Genomic DNA, 17,341 nt, shown 5'->3' on the forward strand with positions numbered 1-17,341 from the left:
GAGAGGTCCCAGTTCTGGTTGTCTCAGGATCCCCTCCAAGTCCTCTCCCAGTTGGCAAACTGGGCTGAGGGAGGGTTGGTGCCTCCCAGACTGGTGTCCCTGAGCTGTTGAGTGATGGCCACGGAAATCCCGATGGCCAAATTCACTCCTTGCCGCGTTCGTTCCTGTCTCGGCAGGAGGAGAAGTTGAAATATTGGATTCTTTCACTCCAAAATTTCTGCCGAGACATCGGAGCCGTGTTGCTTTAAGGGGAAAACAGGAATTACCTGGATCAGCCTGAACTCCTGGTGGGAAGGACTTCCCAAATCCTGGGAGCTGTTTTTTCCCTCAAGGACAAGAAAGATCAGATTGGGCTGGTTTGGCTTTTTGTCATTGTCATTCCAGCTGGGAATTCCAGAGTCTCGTCCAGGGAAGAGGCCGCAATCCATCTCTGATGACATCATCGAGTCAGGGTCCATCCAAGGGAGCACAGGGTGAGCCATGGAAGTGACAGCTCCAAAAGGGACCCATGGAAAATGGACCCAAAAAATGTATCCCGGAAAGGATTTGGAAGGGGAAAGGGGATTTTGGGAATACAGTGTTTTATGCAATTACATTTGGACAGAAAATTCCCGGTGTTTGTGTAAAATGGGAAATATCCAGGCAGTCCCAGGGTTGTCCCGGTCCCAGGCATTTGTCCCAGTGTTGGGATGAGATCCCTGTCACTTCCTGCTGGAGGTCAATCCAAGCAGAGCTCCAGAGCTTTGGTTCTGATATTCCCAAAAATCTGGGCCAGCAATCAAATCCGTCCCTGGTCGCTTCACTGTGCTGCAGTCACGGGAAAATCAGCCACAAATTCCATGGGGAGCAGGAAAAACTCTGAATCATGGAATGGTTTGGGTGGGAAGGAACTTAAGGATCATCCCATTCCATGGGCAGGGACACCTTCCACCATCCCAGGCTGCTCCAAGCCCCAATGTCCAACCTGGCCTTGGGCACTTGCAGGGATTCAGGGATGCTCTGGGCACCCTGTGCTGGTGTTCCATCACCTTCTTCCTTATCTCCACCTCTTATCTGCTGTCCAGGAATTTTCCAGAGCTCCACCTCAGCTGGAGCATCAAGCCAAGGAATTGGTGGTCATGGTTCCCAAACACGGACCTCAAAATGCTTTTGGTAACTTCAGGATCCACCTCCAATCTTTTGGGAGCATTAAATGACGAGCGGTCGCTTTGCAAAGCTCCGAAAATTCCCTCAACCTTTTATGGAATCATCAGTGGTCCCCAAGAGAGACCACATTAAAGTTGGACCTAATTAAACACAATCATGGAATCACAAAATCGTGGAATGGTTGGGGTTGGAAGGCACCTTAAGGGTCATCTACTCCCAACCCCTCTGCCATGGGCGGAAATCCCATTATCCAGCCAAGGCCTGGGGTCCTGCAGGGAGGGAGAGGTGGCAGCAATGGGACCTCAATGATCCCAATCCAAGAGCTGGGATGCTGCCGACAGTTCCTCCAGCCACGGGAGCATCTCCTTGGGCACATTTTTGGCCCAAAATACTCTGGAAACTGAGGAAGAGGGAAGAGCTTTGCTCGCCTTCCGCCGATTGACAGCAAGAACGTCAGGACCACGAGGAATTCCTCAGGCGCGTCATTCCTGCAGGGAGCGCAGAGGGAATCGCTCCTGGCAGGGAGACTGCAAAGGGATCGACTTCCCTGGGCTTCCCATTCCTTCCTGCCGGCATCAGTTGCAGGAATAGGGAAAACCTGGGAGAATTTGAGATCCAAGGTTTGATGTCCTGCTCCAGCAGAATCCCTCTGCTCATCCCAGGTACCGAGGAGCCCCCGGGCAAACAGAGCTCCTCAATCCCGACTGGGAATGCGGAGGGGGGGGGGTGGGGAGGGAAGCTGAAGGAAAATAAATAATTTCTGGCTGCTCTGAATCAAAGCCTGTTACAATCAAAACAGTTCCCTGCTCCAGCAGGGCCCTGGGGCCTCGTTCCCAAAAATTATGTGTGTGCTGGAAGCCACAGGGAAAAACTCTCCGACAGAGGAGACCTTCCCCGTGTCCGAGGGAGCCAGGGAATGCTTTGAATCTAAGATCTCTGTCCAGGCTCTCTCCCGGAGCTTGTGCAGCCTCTTTGTCCAGAGTCCAACCCGGAGTGGGTTAATCCTGCAGCTCCTGCTGCAGATCCTGCCCCTGGGAATGCCCAGAGGGAAAAATGGGAAAGGAAATGAGGATTTGGGGGCTAAATTGAAAAGGGAAGTGGACAAGAGAGCATTGAAGGAGGTTGGAGGGAAAAACCCTCGGCACAAATGCCAGCAAGGAGCCCTGATCCTGGTTTGTCTGGGAGTGTCACAGATTTCAGGGGAGTTTCTCCCGATTTGCAGGAATGATTCCTGATTTTCAGGAATAATACACGGATACATGCACGAGACTGCGCCTGTTAAAATGGGAATCGAGGAATCTCATTGTGAGGGACCTCATGAGGTCCAATGAGGGCAAGGTCCTGGATCCAGGCCGGAGCAATCCCAAGCACAAACACGGGCTGGATGGAGAATGGATGGAGAGCCCTGGATGAGTAGAAGGATTTGGGATGTTCATGGATGAGGGGCTGGACGTGCCCTGGCCAGAGACCCCGCCTGGCTCAAAGCTGATCCCAAGGGTGGGACACCGGATGAGGGATGGGATTCTGCCCCTCGGCCCCACTCAGGTGATTCCCCACCTGCAGAGCTGCTCCAGCCCTGGATCCGACATCAGGAGGATGTGGAGCTCCTGGAGAGAGTCCAGAGGAATCCATGGAGATGTTCCAAGGGCTGGAGCCAGGCTGGGAGAGCTGGGAATGTTCCCCTGGAGAGGGGAAGGACACAGGGAGAGCTCCGAGCCCCTGGCAGGGCCTAAAGGGGCTCCAGGAGAGCTGGAGAGGGACTGGGGACAAGGCCTGGAGGGACAGGACACAGGGAATGGCTTCCCAGTGCCAGAGGGCAGGGCTGGATGGGAGATTGGGAATTGGGAATTGCTGGCTGGGAGGGTGGGGAGGGGCTGGGCTGGAATTGCCAGAGCAGCTGGGGCTGCCCCTGGATCCCTGGCAGTGCCCAAGGCCAGGCTGGAGCAGCCTGGGACAGTGGGAGGTGTCCCTGCCCATGGCAGGGGTTGGAATGTGATAATCCTTAATTTCCTTTCCATTCCAAAGCATCCTGGAATTCTGCGAGGTGACGAAACATCTGGGATTTCACCCCCAAAAGCCACTGATTGATGCTGAATATCCAGACATTTTCCTTTTTTCCAAGATAAAGGCTGGAAGCTGCAGTTTTCCTCCAACTCCTCCAGCAGCTCCAGGTTCTTCCCCCATCCCGGGGTCTGTGAGTGCCAAAGTGACACCAGCTCTGGCACAGGGATGGGACTTGGAGCAAGACCTGGATCCTGCTGCTCCAGAGGATCCCAAGAGCAGATCCCACCCCACCATATTCCAGGCTGTGGGGAATCCAGGTGGAAAATCAGCAGCAGGATAAGGCATCAATTTTCCTACTTCCAGACAACCCTAAGTGCAACCTGCACTCCGGAAATTCCAGGTAAACTTCCTTGGATTTCCTGAGGGATGGAGAGGAGACAAAATGGGGATCAAACTCAGCCACTTGGGATCCCAATTTCCCTGTTTTTCCTTTCATGGTGCTGCTATAGAGACAGAATTCCTTTCATCCTGGATATATTCCAGGTCTTTTTAGTGGATGTGGAGTTTTCCCTCCACAACCTGTCAGATTGGGCAGTGCTTGTATTTTTTAACTCCAAAAAGAGATGGGAATTCAGTCAGATCCCAAATTCCGATGGAGAGGTCACTGGAAGCAAAGGATTGGGAGACAACGATGGATCCAAGCAGATCCAGAGGTGCCTTCCAAGCCCAGTTACTCCGATTTTCCAGCAGAAATCCACAAAAAATGGGCAGATTCCCTCCGGAAAAACAAGAAGTGACCAAACCTCCTTTTCTGTTGGATTCTCCTGCACCAAGGACATTCCAACAGTGTGGAAACGGAATGAAAGGAGAAGCTGGGAACAAGGAAGGTGGGAATTGGAGCTGGATAACCTCGGAGTGGTTACAATGGTTCCTTGTCCTGCCGCTGGAATGTGGCCAGGAGGTGCCGAACAAGGAGCTGCTCATTCCCTCGGTGACAGATGGGATTTCACGGCCTGGTTTTATGGGATGTGGCAATAAATCCATGGATCCTGCCTGGCTGGAATGGGCTGGGCTCCTGCTTATTCTTGCCTGGCTCAAAATAATCGGTGCAGTGAGGAACCAGCTGTGGGCAGATGTGGCACCTTCCAGGGAAGAGACAGGCTCCAAGGATGATCCAGCATGAGGATTGCATGGAATTCTCACGGGATGGAGCTTGCCATGGATTACAGAGAAACCCTGGAGTTGTTCTTGATTAAAATGATGAGCTGGGCTTAAAACGGGACACTGAGTCTGGTCCTGCTTTGGTCAAGCCCATCCTGGGAAATCCAGCTTGTCCTGCCTTGGCCTGTCCTGACAGGAGAGAAAATTCCTTGGAAAACAATGAAGGAAATGGGATCTGTCAGCCTGTAAAATTCCAGTAATAATAGTAATAATAATAATAATAATAATAATAATAATAATAATAATAATAATATCATCAAGAATCCTGTGGAGGCTTCCGGTTCATTCAAATGTCCAACACTGATTTTCCCGGGATCTCCAAGCTCAGCATGAATCCTGTTAGGAGAGCTTGGGAAAATGGAATCTATTGGGGTGAAACAACATTCCCACCTGGCAAGACTTTGGGATTGGTGTGAGGGATAATTGGGAGGCAGCTCCCCACAGCTCCTAAATCCAGCCAGAGCTGCTGATCCAGCTTTTCCCTGAAACACAGGGATTTTGGGAGTTCCTGCCAGGGATGGATAAAAGGGGATGGGCTGGAGCTCATCCCGCTTTCTGCGAGTTTTACGGATATTGTCGAGGCAGAGAATGGATGGAGTGGAGCCTGGATTGGGACGGGGACACCAGAGGGTCCTACAGGTCCTTGGAGCTGGATTAAAGATGGAATTGAGGGGGAAGATGCTCCCAGAGCACGGAGGTTGAGATCCATGATCTTCCTCATTTTTTACGATGGATAACACGGCTATTGAGGATGGGACAAAACCAATCCAGTGGGAATCTGGAGGTCAAAGGAATGCTCAGAGAAACCTGGGGCTTCCAAGCCTTGCCTGGTGCACCCTCACCAAGCTCGGTTGCATTCCCTGCCTTTATTCCCGTTTTCCTGCTCCGTTTGTACGTGGATTATAGGAAAACAGCCCCCACCCTTCCAGAGCCCCCTCCTGCCAGCTGGAATTCCAGAGAGGCAGGGAAATCCTTCCCAGAATATCCTAGAAGGAGAGCCCTGGTTCGATATGACCCCGTTATTCCAGAAAGCATCATTTCCTGCCAGTGCGGCGGGGCCGAAATGTTGGATTTGGGATTTCCCACGGGATTTCAAGGCCACCTGAGGCACCCTGGGCCTTCAGCTCCAACCAATCCCACATTTTCTCCTCACCAAGCGGAGCTGGCACAACGCCTCGAGCTCCACATCCTTTTGTCCTGGGGGAATCATTCCTGGCAAAGCTTTCCCTTTCCTGCTTTTCCAAGGGAAATCCAATCTCCCAGCTCCTGTGCTCCTGGCAGGATGGGATTTGGTGGAGGTGATTCCCAACGTTTAGTTCGGGATATGATTCCTGCCAAAAGGCAGGAAAAGCCACAATAAAAATTCCTATGAATAATTTGACCGAGCTTGGAGTGAACCCAGGGATTTTAAGGAAAACCTCCCGGTGTTCCTGCAGCTTCCCAGCCACCAGGAGCAGCCACAGTTTTCCACTTCCATGGGATTGGGAAGAGCAAAATGCCCTCCAGGAGCTTTAAAGCCTCCAGGGGGCAGGAGAATGAACATTCCTTGCGTTTCCCCGCTCCAGACTCATCCCAGAAAGTTGGGAAGTTCAACTTTGTCATCTGGGATGATCCTTTCACTCTTCCCACTTTCCTTGCTGGGAGCCAGAGCTGTTTCCTTGGAATCCCTCTGCTTTTCCTTGCCCTGATACTCCATGTCTGTGGCTCCGGGAAAGGGAAGCCTATCAAGAAGTCTGCCAGTGGGATGAATCCAGCAGGAGCTGGAGATCCATTTTGAGGGAGATCCAAGTGGTTTTCCTCGGAGTTTCTTGGGAAGACTCCGTGTCCCAGCACTCTTTGACTCCGTCGGAATTCGTTTGGTGCCCTCTGTGTAAAACAAGTGCACAATCCTGGAATTCCAGAATTTGGATTGGAAGGGATCTTAAGGATCATCCCATTCCCACCTCCCATTATCCCAAGTTTCTCCAAACCCCTGGACACTTCCAGGGATCCAGGGGCAGCCCCAGCTGCTCTGGCAATTCCAGCCCAGCCCCTCCCCACCCTCCCAGCCAGCAATTCCCAATTCCCAATCTCCCATCCAGCCCTGCCCTCTGGCACTGGGAAGCCATTCCCTGGCTCCTGTCCCTCCAATCCCAAGTCCCTCTCCAGCTCTAAGTCTTCCCTGGATCCTTCCCTTTTCCAGGGGAACATTCCCAGCTCTCCTAGCCTGTCAATATTCCCAGCATTTCCAATTCTTCCACTGAATGTCTCCACCAGCAAAATCCCAGCTCTCATTTTCCTGAATTTCTGTCAGCAGGAATGGGAATTTCTGAGGGAAACAAAGGTTTGATCCAGCTGTGGGATTGTGAGGGTGGGAATGGGATCAGTCCTGGAGGAAAATTGGTTTTATTGGGAATTCTCAGTGTCTTGGTCCCTTCCCAAGTGGGGGCTGCAACCTCTGCCCAAACCCAGTGTGAGTGAGAATTCCCAAAAATGGGAGGGGAGACAGGAGGCTGGGAAAAGAAAAAATTCCATTGGGAATGATCCGAATTCCTGGGCGACAAAACACCCGAGGAATAAAAAAGAAACAACAAAAAATTCCCCAAATTCCCAAACTGGAGCCAAACCAACAGCAACAACTTGAGTCATGTTTTTTTGGGACAAGGATGGATGCAATCCCTCTTTTCCTTGGGATGGGTTTCCCGAGCTTTGAGGAGCTCCTGCTGAACTGAATCCCCGCTGTGGTTTGGATAACGGATCATAAAAGACCCAGGAAGGGTTAAAAATCCAACAAACCCCCTGAAATGTCTGGTTTTCCCAAAAAAAACCCCTGCCCGGGACATTCCCTGCTCCGAGGGAAAGTGTGGCAGGGAAAAAATTCCATCTTTTCCAGAAGGTTGTCAGAGGAGCAGGAAGGGACTGAGGGTTCGAGGAACCTGGGCTCCAGCCTCGGGATGCTCTGCAGGAAGGGCAGAGATGCCCTCTAATGGGAAATCATGGAATTATCCCGCTACAATCCCCTTTTCCCAGATTTTTAAAGCCTTCCGTGTCCCTGGAAGTGGGAATCCGTATTTCCCAACTCTCCTTTCGAGGTCTTGGGAAGGAAGAGCCACCCTTGAGCATCATTGTTCAGTCAAACCTTTTCCATAGCTGCAAATCCCAGTTTTCCTCTCAATCCTTTTGCTGGGAAAGCCTCTTTGGAAGGAGAAAGAAGGGAAAGGTTGGGCCTGTGGAATAACGGGCTTGGGAAGGATGGGAATTTTCCTTGTCCTTTAATAAATGATGGAGAGGAATCATGGAATGAGTCCTGTGGGTGCCACCAACCCCAGGCGAGGCTGATGCCAAACTTGGAACAACTGATCCCGGGGAAAGGAGGGAGAGTTTTCCATGTGGATGGAAACAGTGGGAAGTGTGAACTTCCTTCTGTTGCTTGGGATCGGGACACAAGGCAAAAAAAAAAAAGAGGAATTTTATGCCTGAAATATTTTGGGATGTTAAACCACGCAAAGGGGATCCGTGGTCTGGGAGGTTTTGGCTTCCCAAAAATTCCTCCAGGCTGGGAAATGTAAGAAAATCGGAGAATTCCGGAGTTAGGGCATTCACGGTTCCAGACTCCCTGGAAAGGATTGGATTTAAGCTGAAGGAGAACAGGGATGGATGGGATCTTGGGAAGGAATTCCTGGCTGGGAGGGGGGGGAGGGGCTGGAATGGAATTCCCAGAGCAGCTGGGGATTAAGAATGGATTCATGTTTAATGATGGGTTAATAATTAATGACGGGAAAGGAACGGAGCGACCCGGAGGAAAAACTCGGAGGAAAAAAATCAGCTTGGATTGGGATGGAGGATTAGGAAAAGCTTCTGCTCAGGGGCTGAATCCCAGAATCCTGGAATGGTTTGGGATGGAAGGGGCTTAAAGCTCATCCCATTCCCACCTCCCACTGTCCCAGGCTGCTCCCAGCCCCAATGTCCAGCCTGGCCTTGGGCACTGCCAGGGATCCAGGGGCAGCCCCAGCTGCTCTGGCAATTCCAGCCCAGCCCCTCCCCACCCTCCCAGCCAGCAATTCCCAATTCCCAATCTCCCACCCATCCCTGCCCTCTGGCACTGGGAAGCCATTCCCTGGCTCCTGTCTCTCCAGGCCTTGTCCCCAGTCCCTCTGCAGCTCTCCTGGAGCCCCTTTCGGCCCTGCAAGGGGCTCCGAGGTTTCCCTTTGTTCTCCAGGCTGAAGGGGTAAGGAAAGGGATAATCCTGAAGGGATACGGGATTTTGGAGGCTTTTGGACAGCCTATCCCTATCCCTATCCCTATCTCTATCTCTATCCCTAGTCCCAATCCTAATCCTATCCCTATCCCTATCCCTATCCTTATCCTGAATCCTATCCCTATCCCTATCCCTATCCCTATTCCAATCCCTACTCTCTCCCTCTCCCTCTCCCTCTCCCTCTCCCTCTCCCTCTCCCTCTCCCTCTCCCTCTCCCTCTCCCTCTCCCTCTTCCTCTCCCCATTCCCATTCCCATCCCTATTCCCATTCCCATCCCTATTCCCATTCCTCTCCCTCTCCCTCTCCCTCTCCCTCTCCCTCTCCCTCTCCCCATCCCCATTCCCATTCCCATTCCCATCCCTCTGGATTTTCCCTTGTTCATTCCCCAGACTCTTCCTCTTTCTGGGTTCATCCCTTCCCAGCCTTCCCATGTTTGTTCCCGCCTTGCTGTATCCCAGATCAGAATCCCACCGGGACGTTGCCTTCCTGACCCAATTCCAGCATTCCAAGGCCTCTTCCCCCCCGCTCACACATGGAAAACTCCCTGTGGGGACCAAAGGAGCTCCAGGAAAAAGGAGGGATCCTTGGAGACAGAAATCCCAGGAGCAGAAGGTCTGTGAGGGTCTTTCCTTGCTGCTTTCTCTCCCTCATTCCAAGGGCTGCACTCCCTCCATCCCAAGCTCGGGAATCCATCTTTTCCCTCTGCTCTGGAGATCGGGAATAGCTCCTGGAGCGCTTTCTCCATAGGCAAAGCATTGAGAATTCCAACTTAACGAGGAGATTTTTACAGGCTTCCAAACATTCCCTGGCTCCGGGCTCTCCCGCTGTGGTGGATCCCGAGGCTGACGCTTCCATGGGGGAATTATGGTTTTGGAGAATTCCATTTGAAAGATCCCATGGGAATTTATTAAGACTTCCTGTAAAAGGACAGGGAGTTTAATAGACAGGGAAAAAAAAACCCAGGAATTTTGATTTCCACCCGAACAGGGCTTGACTTTATAAATGGAATTCCCTCCTGGTCTCCCCCATCCTGTTCCCATCCTATTTTCCCCCCTCCTCATCCCATAAAACAGAGCCTGGGATCAATGCCCCGTGTGTATGGGAATAAAGAGGAATCCTGTCATTCCCGGCTTTTTCTGCGGGATGGGGCAGGGATGGAACTGCTGGGGAGGGTACAAATCCCGGCCTGGCTGGAACGGGAATTTTTTGGGATGGGAGATGAAGGAAGGTGGGGGGGAATGGGTTGTGGGTTTGGGGTTTTAATGGAAGGGTTTAAGGCACTTTCCCCCTTCTTATTTTCTCCTTTGGAAGAGCTGGGAAAATCTGGGATGAGCTGGAGAAGGAGAGATTCCAGGGAGGTGCATCCCGGTTTTCTGAGCATCCGGGATTGGTGGAAAACATCCCCGGCCATGGCACGGGGTTGGAACTGGATGAGCTTTAAGGTCCTTCCAACCCAAGCGGGTCCAGAATTCCGTAATTCCTGCCCATAACTGCTGGGAAAACTCTTTCCTGGGAAACACAGATCATCAGGAATAGCAATCCCAGGAAGAATTTTCCATCGGATTTGGGAATGTTTCCGTTCGCCTGCTCAGCTCCACCTCGGCTTCCTTATCCAGCTGTTTCTCCGCAGTGGGATCAGGAAAAGCAGAGCTGCAATCTCGGGCTTCGAACAAAGAGTTCAACACCTGCTCCTGACAAGTTCCCGTTTCCCAAAGGGTTGTTTTGGATAAATGGCTGATCCAGCTGGGAATGTTGGGAATATCGACAGGCTGGGACAGCTGGGAATGTTCCCCTGGAGAAGGGAAGGACACAGGGAGAGCTCCGAGCCCCTTGCAGGGCCTAAAGGGGCTCCAGGAGAGCTGCAGAGGGACTGGGGACAAGGCCTGGAGGGACAGGACACAGGGAATGGCTTCCCAGTGCCAGAGGGCAGGGCTGGATGGGAGATTGGGAATTGGGAATTGCTGGCTGGGAGGGTGGGGAGGGGCTGGGCTGGAATTGCCAGAGCAGCTGGGGCTGCCCCTGGATCCCTGGCAGTGCCCAAGGCCAGGCTGGATGGAGCTTGGATCCACTTGGGATCGTGGGAGGCGTCCCTGCCCCTGGAATGGGATGATCCTTAAGTTCCTTCCCATCCCAAACCATTCCATAAAAAGCAGCTTCCCAATTTTTCCCGCCTCGTTTTCCTTATTCCCTTCCCGAGCTCCTCCGGCACGTCCCGGTTTCCTCCCCGGCGCATTCGGAATGCGAATCTGAATTTTTATTGGGCTTTAAATCCGAGAATTCCCATTGTGTCCGTGACCTCCCGGGAATATCCCGGCTGCCTGACAGGCAGTTTTATGGGACGAGAAGATCAGGACATTCGGGGAGGTCTTCCCGCTATTATTTGGGATCAAATCCCTAGAGAACCCTTGGAAGGGAATGCGGCTCTCGCCTGGCTTGTGACATTCCGCAGAGTGGCTTTGTCCCCTTGGCAGACACTTCCTGATCTGCAGGAAAAGCTGGATTTTTTCCAGTCGGAAAAGTTTAGGATCATAAAATCCTGGAAAGGAGGGGAAGGCCATGGAAAATGCCATGGAAAATGCCAGGAGAAACGCCAGGAGAAATCCGGGATCATGGAGAGCTCCCCTTATCTCCCTGTTATTGTCCCAGGCATCTCTAAGGCACCTCGGGGATTCTTGGAATTCATCTCCAGGAGGATTTCCAGGCTTTCTGCAGAAGGCACCACCCCCTCCCTCCATCCCCATCGCCCTGCCCAAAAAAAGAAGGAAAAAAATCGGGAAAGGCGAATTTTCCAGCTTTTTATTTGCCAAAATTCCCCCTTTTTTAAGGCTGCAAATCCCAACCTCTGGAAAACGTCAGGAATAGAAATCCCAGCCTGACCTACGGATCAGAAGCTCCATCTCCAATCCAGGAAAACGTTGGGAAGTTTATCCTTTCATTTTTTTGGCCGCTGGAAAAGGGAAAATCCCAAAGTTTTAACAGCTCTGCTTCCCAGAATTCCACTCCCCTGGAGGAAGCGGGAATCTCCCAGATCCCAGGGTTGGTTTTCCATGGATTTAAGTAGCTGATCCCAATTTTTCTTGGCTCTGTCTCCAAAATGAGAGCCGAAACTTTTCCAACCTTTGGATCCGTGTTATGAAATTCCAAGCGGAACACAACTTGGAAGGAAGAGAGGGAAAAAAATTCCACGTTTTTCCTTGAGAGCCTCTGGAGCAGCCGGAATTCCTCCAGAGGGTTTGACCCTTTGGAGATATCCTGGGATTTCCCAGCCATGGATGCACCTTGGTGTCTCCTGGTGAGTTCTTCCCGGCTTTTCCCGAATCCTAAAAATCCATGAGGAAAATTCCACAGGCAACTTTTGCACGGGATCCTTTCCCAAAGAAAGCGGGGATGGAATTCCAATCTCCAGTTTTCCACCTCCTCTGCTCTTCCAGATTCCTGGAAATCCCTTGGGATCAACTTTTTAGGCTGATTTCTCCAAAAAAAAAAAAAAAAAAAGAAAGGATCTTTCGGAATCTCTTCCATCAGTGATGAATTAATCCCAAATTTCCTTCTATTCTCCATGGAAAAACAATCCTGGGAGAAGATCTGGACAAACCAACACCGGGAACAGCTTTAGCTGGAAGATTTCCCAAATCCAGCCTTAATTCCCAGCCCAAATTCCGTCAAACTGGATCTCATATCCCAGAAAAGACCCCCTCTAGTGGGAATTTATGGAATATGCGGAGATCCCGGAATTTATTCCTGGTCCTGGTGGTTTTTCCTCCTCCCACCTCTCCAGGGAACAGCATCACCTCAATCCAAGGAAATGGGAGATCCTGTCATTATTCCCTGGAGATCTGGGAATCAAATCCTGCTTTTGGCCTCTGGAATTCCACTTCCACCTAAATCCGTGGAAATAAATCCGATTCTCCATGAAAAATTCCTTCTGCCATGCTCCAGCTGTGGATTTCCCAAGGCAATTTCTCCATCTGCTGGTGGAAAAGCAGCTCTGGAAGTTCTGGAATTGCTCCGGGATGGAATTTTCCACCTTTCTGACACTTCCTGACTTCCAGATCCCACTGGAACAGGGAAAACACCGGATTGGGGCTGGGAATTATTCCCTCTGTTCCCACTTCAGGAATTGGGATAAATTTTTGGGGCAGGATGTTCCCTGGAATCTCCAGGAATGAATTCCCTGATGCCAGGGATGCATTCCCAGATCCCAGGGATGCATTCTGGAATCCAAGGGATGCATTCCCGGCTTTCCACCCCCACCCTGATAATTCCAAACCCAACCTGATCCACGCTTTATTCCCAAAGGATAAATGGATTTCTTTTTTATGGAATATCCCCCCCTTTTTTTTTTTTTCTTAATCAGGAAAACATTCCCATAAATCCCTGGGATCTGATCCGTAGGATTTGGAATGTTTGCTTGGAAAAAAGGGATTGAGGCGCATTCCAAAGGCTGTCCCAATCCCTATGGATATTTTATTTGGGATTGGGATTGTTTTTAATGGGATAGGGATGGAGGTTGGAATTTCAGGGCAAAGAAAAGGAGCGGATTTTCCTCCTGGAAACCTTTGGATCGGGAATGAATCTGCTCCTCTTCCCTCTCCGAACGGAGCCAACATCCCAAATTTCCAGCGGGATTGATGGCTCTCCATCAGGATTCCAGCTGCAGGACAGGCAATCCCAGTTTTCCTGCCCAAATCCCAGCTGGATTCCATCCTGGAGTTTTTTAGGGCATAAATATCTCTTCCCAAAATTCCCATGGATCCGGCAGATCCCAGGGAGCAAGGCCCGAATCCAACGGCAAAATCCTTTATTGTTGTGATTCCTGATTAAACAGGGCCTGGAAAAATTGGGATTGGGATTGAAATTCCAAATGAATCCGATGTCTGGGTCCGTATTCCCACTTATCCATCGGTGCCATTCCAAGGATGGAGATTTAGGGCTCCTCTGTGTCCAAGGGCAGAATTCCCAGCCCTGATTTCCCTGGATCGTGCTCTTCCCAAACATTCCCGTGGTGCTGGACATCATTCCCAACCTCTCTCCTTAAGTTTTCCACCTTTTCGGGAGCTCTGGAATTTTAGGACTTTTTGGAGCTGAGTGATGTCATTCGGACAGAAAATTCCCTTCGTTTTTCCAGGCTCATTTCCCACCAGGATAATTTGGGTGGGAGAGAAGGGAAAGGAAAACTGGGAGAAGGAAAAGTGGGAAAAGTGGGAAAAGTGGGAAATGTCTTGGCAGTGATAAATCTGGGTTGGAAAAACAGCAGGAAAACCAGTCGGAATAAAATCCATTCAATCCCAAATAAATCCCATTCCTGGGGATAAAGGATTGGAGGGAATTCCCCCTATGGAGCAGACAATTCCATACCGATGGATATCCCGAGTTTTAATTATCCCAAGATTTTTCACGCTATCCCCAAAAAGCTTTGGAGTTAAATCTCCCCCGGCTGGAAATGTTAAGGAATAAATTGCTGGAATATTTCCAAAACACCCGGAAAAACGCTGCTCCCGATAAAACCACTCGTCAGGAATTCCCGGGAAGTGAGGGAATAACAGCCCCATGGAAGCGGAGCGGAATTCCGCCTCTCAGACCTGGCTTTCCTCAGCAAAAAATAGGGAAAATGTGGATAAATCTCCCGGAAAAGACGGAATTTCCTGCAGCAATCCAGGGAAAGAGGCACGGGAGAAGGAGGGAAAACTCCAATCTCTTGGAATCCACAGGAGCCAGGCCTTGGAGAACTCCGTCCATTGGGATTTTCCCAGGATTTATATAATCCCTAAAATCCCTATAATCCTTATAATCCCTAAAATTCCCAAAGAGACGGTGCTGAGTGCCAGGGAATCTTTATCCAACTTCTCCAGGTCCTCAGGAAGAAGAAATTTGGGATGAATCCCGTTCTCCTGTTACTTTGGATCCTCGTCCCTGTGCATTCCCACATTTATCCAAAGTCCCCATTCCCACTCCAGCTTCCCGTTCGGTTCTATCCCATTCCCACCGGATATTTATTCCTTATCCGACCGAATATCCCGCTTTTTCTTTGGAGAGCCGAATCCCAGGGGCTCCATCTCCCAATGGGAAGAAATCCATGCGTCCAGCAGCATTCCATGGAATATTTGGAAAAGCACTTCCTGCTCCAAGTGCTCCTCCCACAGCGATTTGCCGGAGCATTCCCAAAAAATATTCCAGTGCTGTCCTTTCGGGCGGTCACTTCTTTTTCGCCGGAGCTTTGGAATTCCCAGCAGCTTTTCCATTGGTTTTGGCGCCTCCAGATTTTCCAGCTTCTCCTTCTTTTTCCCCCTTTTTCCCTTGTTTCTTGTCGCTTGTGTCCTTTCCCTTTTCCCCTTTTTCTCCTTTTCCTCCTTTTCCCTCTTTCCCTCCTTTTTCTCCTTTTTCCGCCTTTTCTCCGTCTTTTTTTTTGGCTCCCTCCTTCCCTTCCTTCTGCTCCTTCTCCCCATCCTTCTTCTTGGAATCTTTGGATCCATCCTTCTTTCCCTGAGCTTTGTCCACTTTTCCGGATACCGTGGGAACTTCTTCCTCTTTTTTCTCTTCCGCAACCTGAGCTGCTTCCAAGGATGGAAAACCAAAAAAAAAACCAGGAAAAGGGATTAATGTGGATTGAAATTACCCAGGAATTGTCAGAATTCCTGCTCCCTGCTGGAAAGCTGGGACAAAGGGGAAATATTCCTACTGGAGATTTTCCCATCCCAAGGAAGGTTTTTTTTTGGAGAGGGTTTTGGGATAATCTTTATTCGAAAGGTGGGAAAGCCCTGGCACCGATTCCCAAAGAAACTGTGGATTCCCCTGGATCCCTGGCAGTGCCCAAGGCCAGGTTGGACATTGGGGCTTGGAGCAGCCCAGGATATGGAATTTCCCCCTGCCCATGGAATGGGCTGATCCCTAAATTCCCTCCCGATCCATTAATTGAGAAGGAAATTCCGCAGCACAAAACTTTTCCTCGTTTTCCCGATTTCTCTCCCACCGGAAGCGGTTCCGTTTCTCCCGAGTGCTCCCGAAATCAGGGATCGATGCCCTGAACTCTCATCCCGAGCAGAACTGGACACTCCCACACGGATCCCATTCCATGGAAAGTTTTCCCTTTGCTCCAGAGCAGCAGAGGAGAAAGATTTCCAGAATCCAGGGAAAAAGGGGGAAGTTTTCCATCTTTTTGCCTTTTCTGGAAAGGGAGAGGGATTTGGGCAAAGGCCTGGAGTGCCAGGAAAACAGGGAATGGATTTAAACTGAAGGGGAGTAGGGCTGGATGGGATCTTGGGAAGGAATTCCCGGCTGGGCTGGAATTCCCAGAGCAGCTGGGGCCACCCCTGGATCCCTGGGAGTGCCCAAGGCCTGGGATAGCGGGAGATCCCTGCCCATGGAATGGGATGATCCTTCAGATCCTTCCATCCCAACCCATTCCATGACCCCACAATTCCATGAAACTCGAATTTTTTACATTTCCCTAAAAGATGCCTTCGGTGTGGACATTCCAATAAAATTCCATCCTTTTTCTTTGGGAATGGCCTTTTATTTCTCCCTAAAAACGGGAATAGAACGAGACCGAGCATTCCTTAGAATCCCGGGGGAATCCTTGACATCCCATTCCAAAAAACAAAAAAAAAAAAGAGGGAAGAGTTAAAAAAACCCCAAACCCACCCCTTTGATGCTCCCTGGAAAAATATGGCGGGAAGCAGGTGAATTCCCAAAAAATCAGCTGGAGCAGCCTCAGTGTGGAATGCTTGGAGATCTCCAAGGCCCTGGATCCAGCCAGGACATCTCCAGCCCAAATCCCACTTTTCCTTCTCCCACAAACTGGGAACGGAACAGGAAGGGATCCGTTTTTAAATCCCATTTGAATCCCCGAGCCCTAAAATCCCTTTATTTATTCCCAGGGGGATTTGTCCCTTGTGACATTCCAAGAATTCCATGGAGAGCTTTTAGGAATGGAAATATTCCCTCAAAGCCAAGGTGAAACTGGGAAAAATAATGCCAAGAACTGGGAGAATTCCAACATTGGAATAAGTCCATGAGCCGTGATTTTGTCAGCTCCAGGCATCCAGACAAAAATTCCAGCACGGAGGTGGATCCCGAAGGTTTCCACAATTCCCTTCGGAATGCCTCAATCGCACTGGGACGGTTTTTTGGGATCTGGAGGCATCTCCAGAGGGAAAATCCAGGAATTTGTTCCCACTGAGCTTCTGTCAACTCCAGGACTCCAGACAAAAATTCCAGCACGGAGATGGATCCCAAAGGTTTCCACACTTCCCACTGGAATGCCTAAATCACACTGGGAAGACTTTTTGGGATTGGGATGGATCTCCAGAGGGGAAATCCAGGAATTTTGGTCACGTTGAAACTTTCCAGGTGTACCAACAAAAATTCCAGCATGGAGACGGATCCCAAAGGTTTCCACAATTCCCTTTGGAATGCCTCAATCACTCTAGGAAGATTTTTTGGGATCTGGATGCATTTCCAGAGGGAAAACCTGGGAATTTGGTCACATGGATCTTTTGTCAACTCCAGGTGTCCAGACAAAAATTCCAGCAGGGAGATGGATCCCAAAGGTTTCCACAATTCCCTTCGGAATGCCTAAATCACACTGGGAAGATTTTTTGGGATTGGGATGGATCTTCAGAGGGGAAATCCAGGAATTTTGGTCACATTGAAATTTCCAGGTGTACCAACAAAAATTCCAACACGGAGATGGATCCCAAAGGTTTCCACACTTCCCTTCGGAATGCCTCAATC

At 50.4% G+C, this 17,341-nt stretch overlaps 1 protein-coding gene across 1 annotated transcript in view; it reads right to left on the reverse strand.

Annotated features, from left to right (window-relative positions):
* Positions 1–203: 203 nt before the first annotated feature.
* TMIE (transmembrane inner ear) overlaps positions 204–17,341 on the reverse strand; it is a 32,307-nt gene continuing 15,169 nt past the window's right edge. The window contains exons 4-5 of the mRNA XM_039549337.1: positions 14,996–15,159; positions 204–242 (exon numbers count right to left, since the gene is read on the reverse strand). Of these exons, the coding sequence (XP_039405271.1) occupies positions 204–242; positions 14,996–15,159 (203 nt within the window). The remainder of the gene's footprint in view (positions 243–14,995; positions 15,160–17,341) is intronic.

The sequence above is a fragment of the Corvus cornix genome, chromosome 2, assembly GCF_000738735.6.
Source record: "Corvus cornix cornix isolate S_Up_H32 chromosome 2, ASM73873v5, whole genome shotgun sequence".
In the NCBI taxonomy this organism is placed as follows: domain Eukaryota; kingdom Metazoa; phylum Chordata; class Aves; order Passeriformes; family Corvidae; genus Corvus; species Corvus cornix.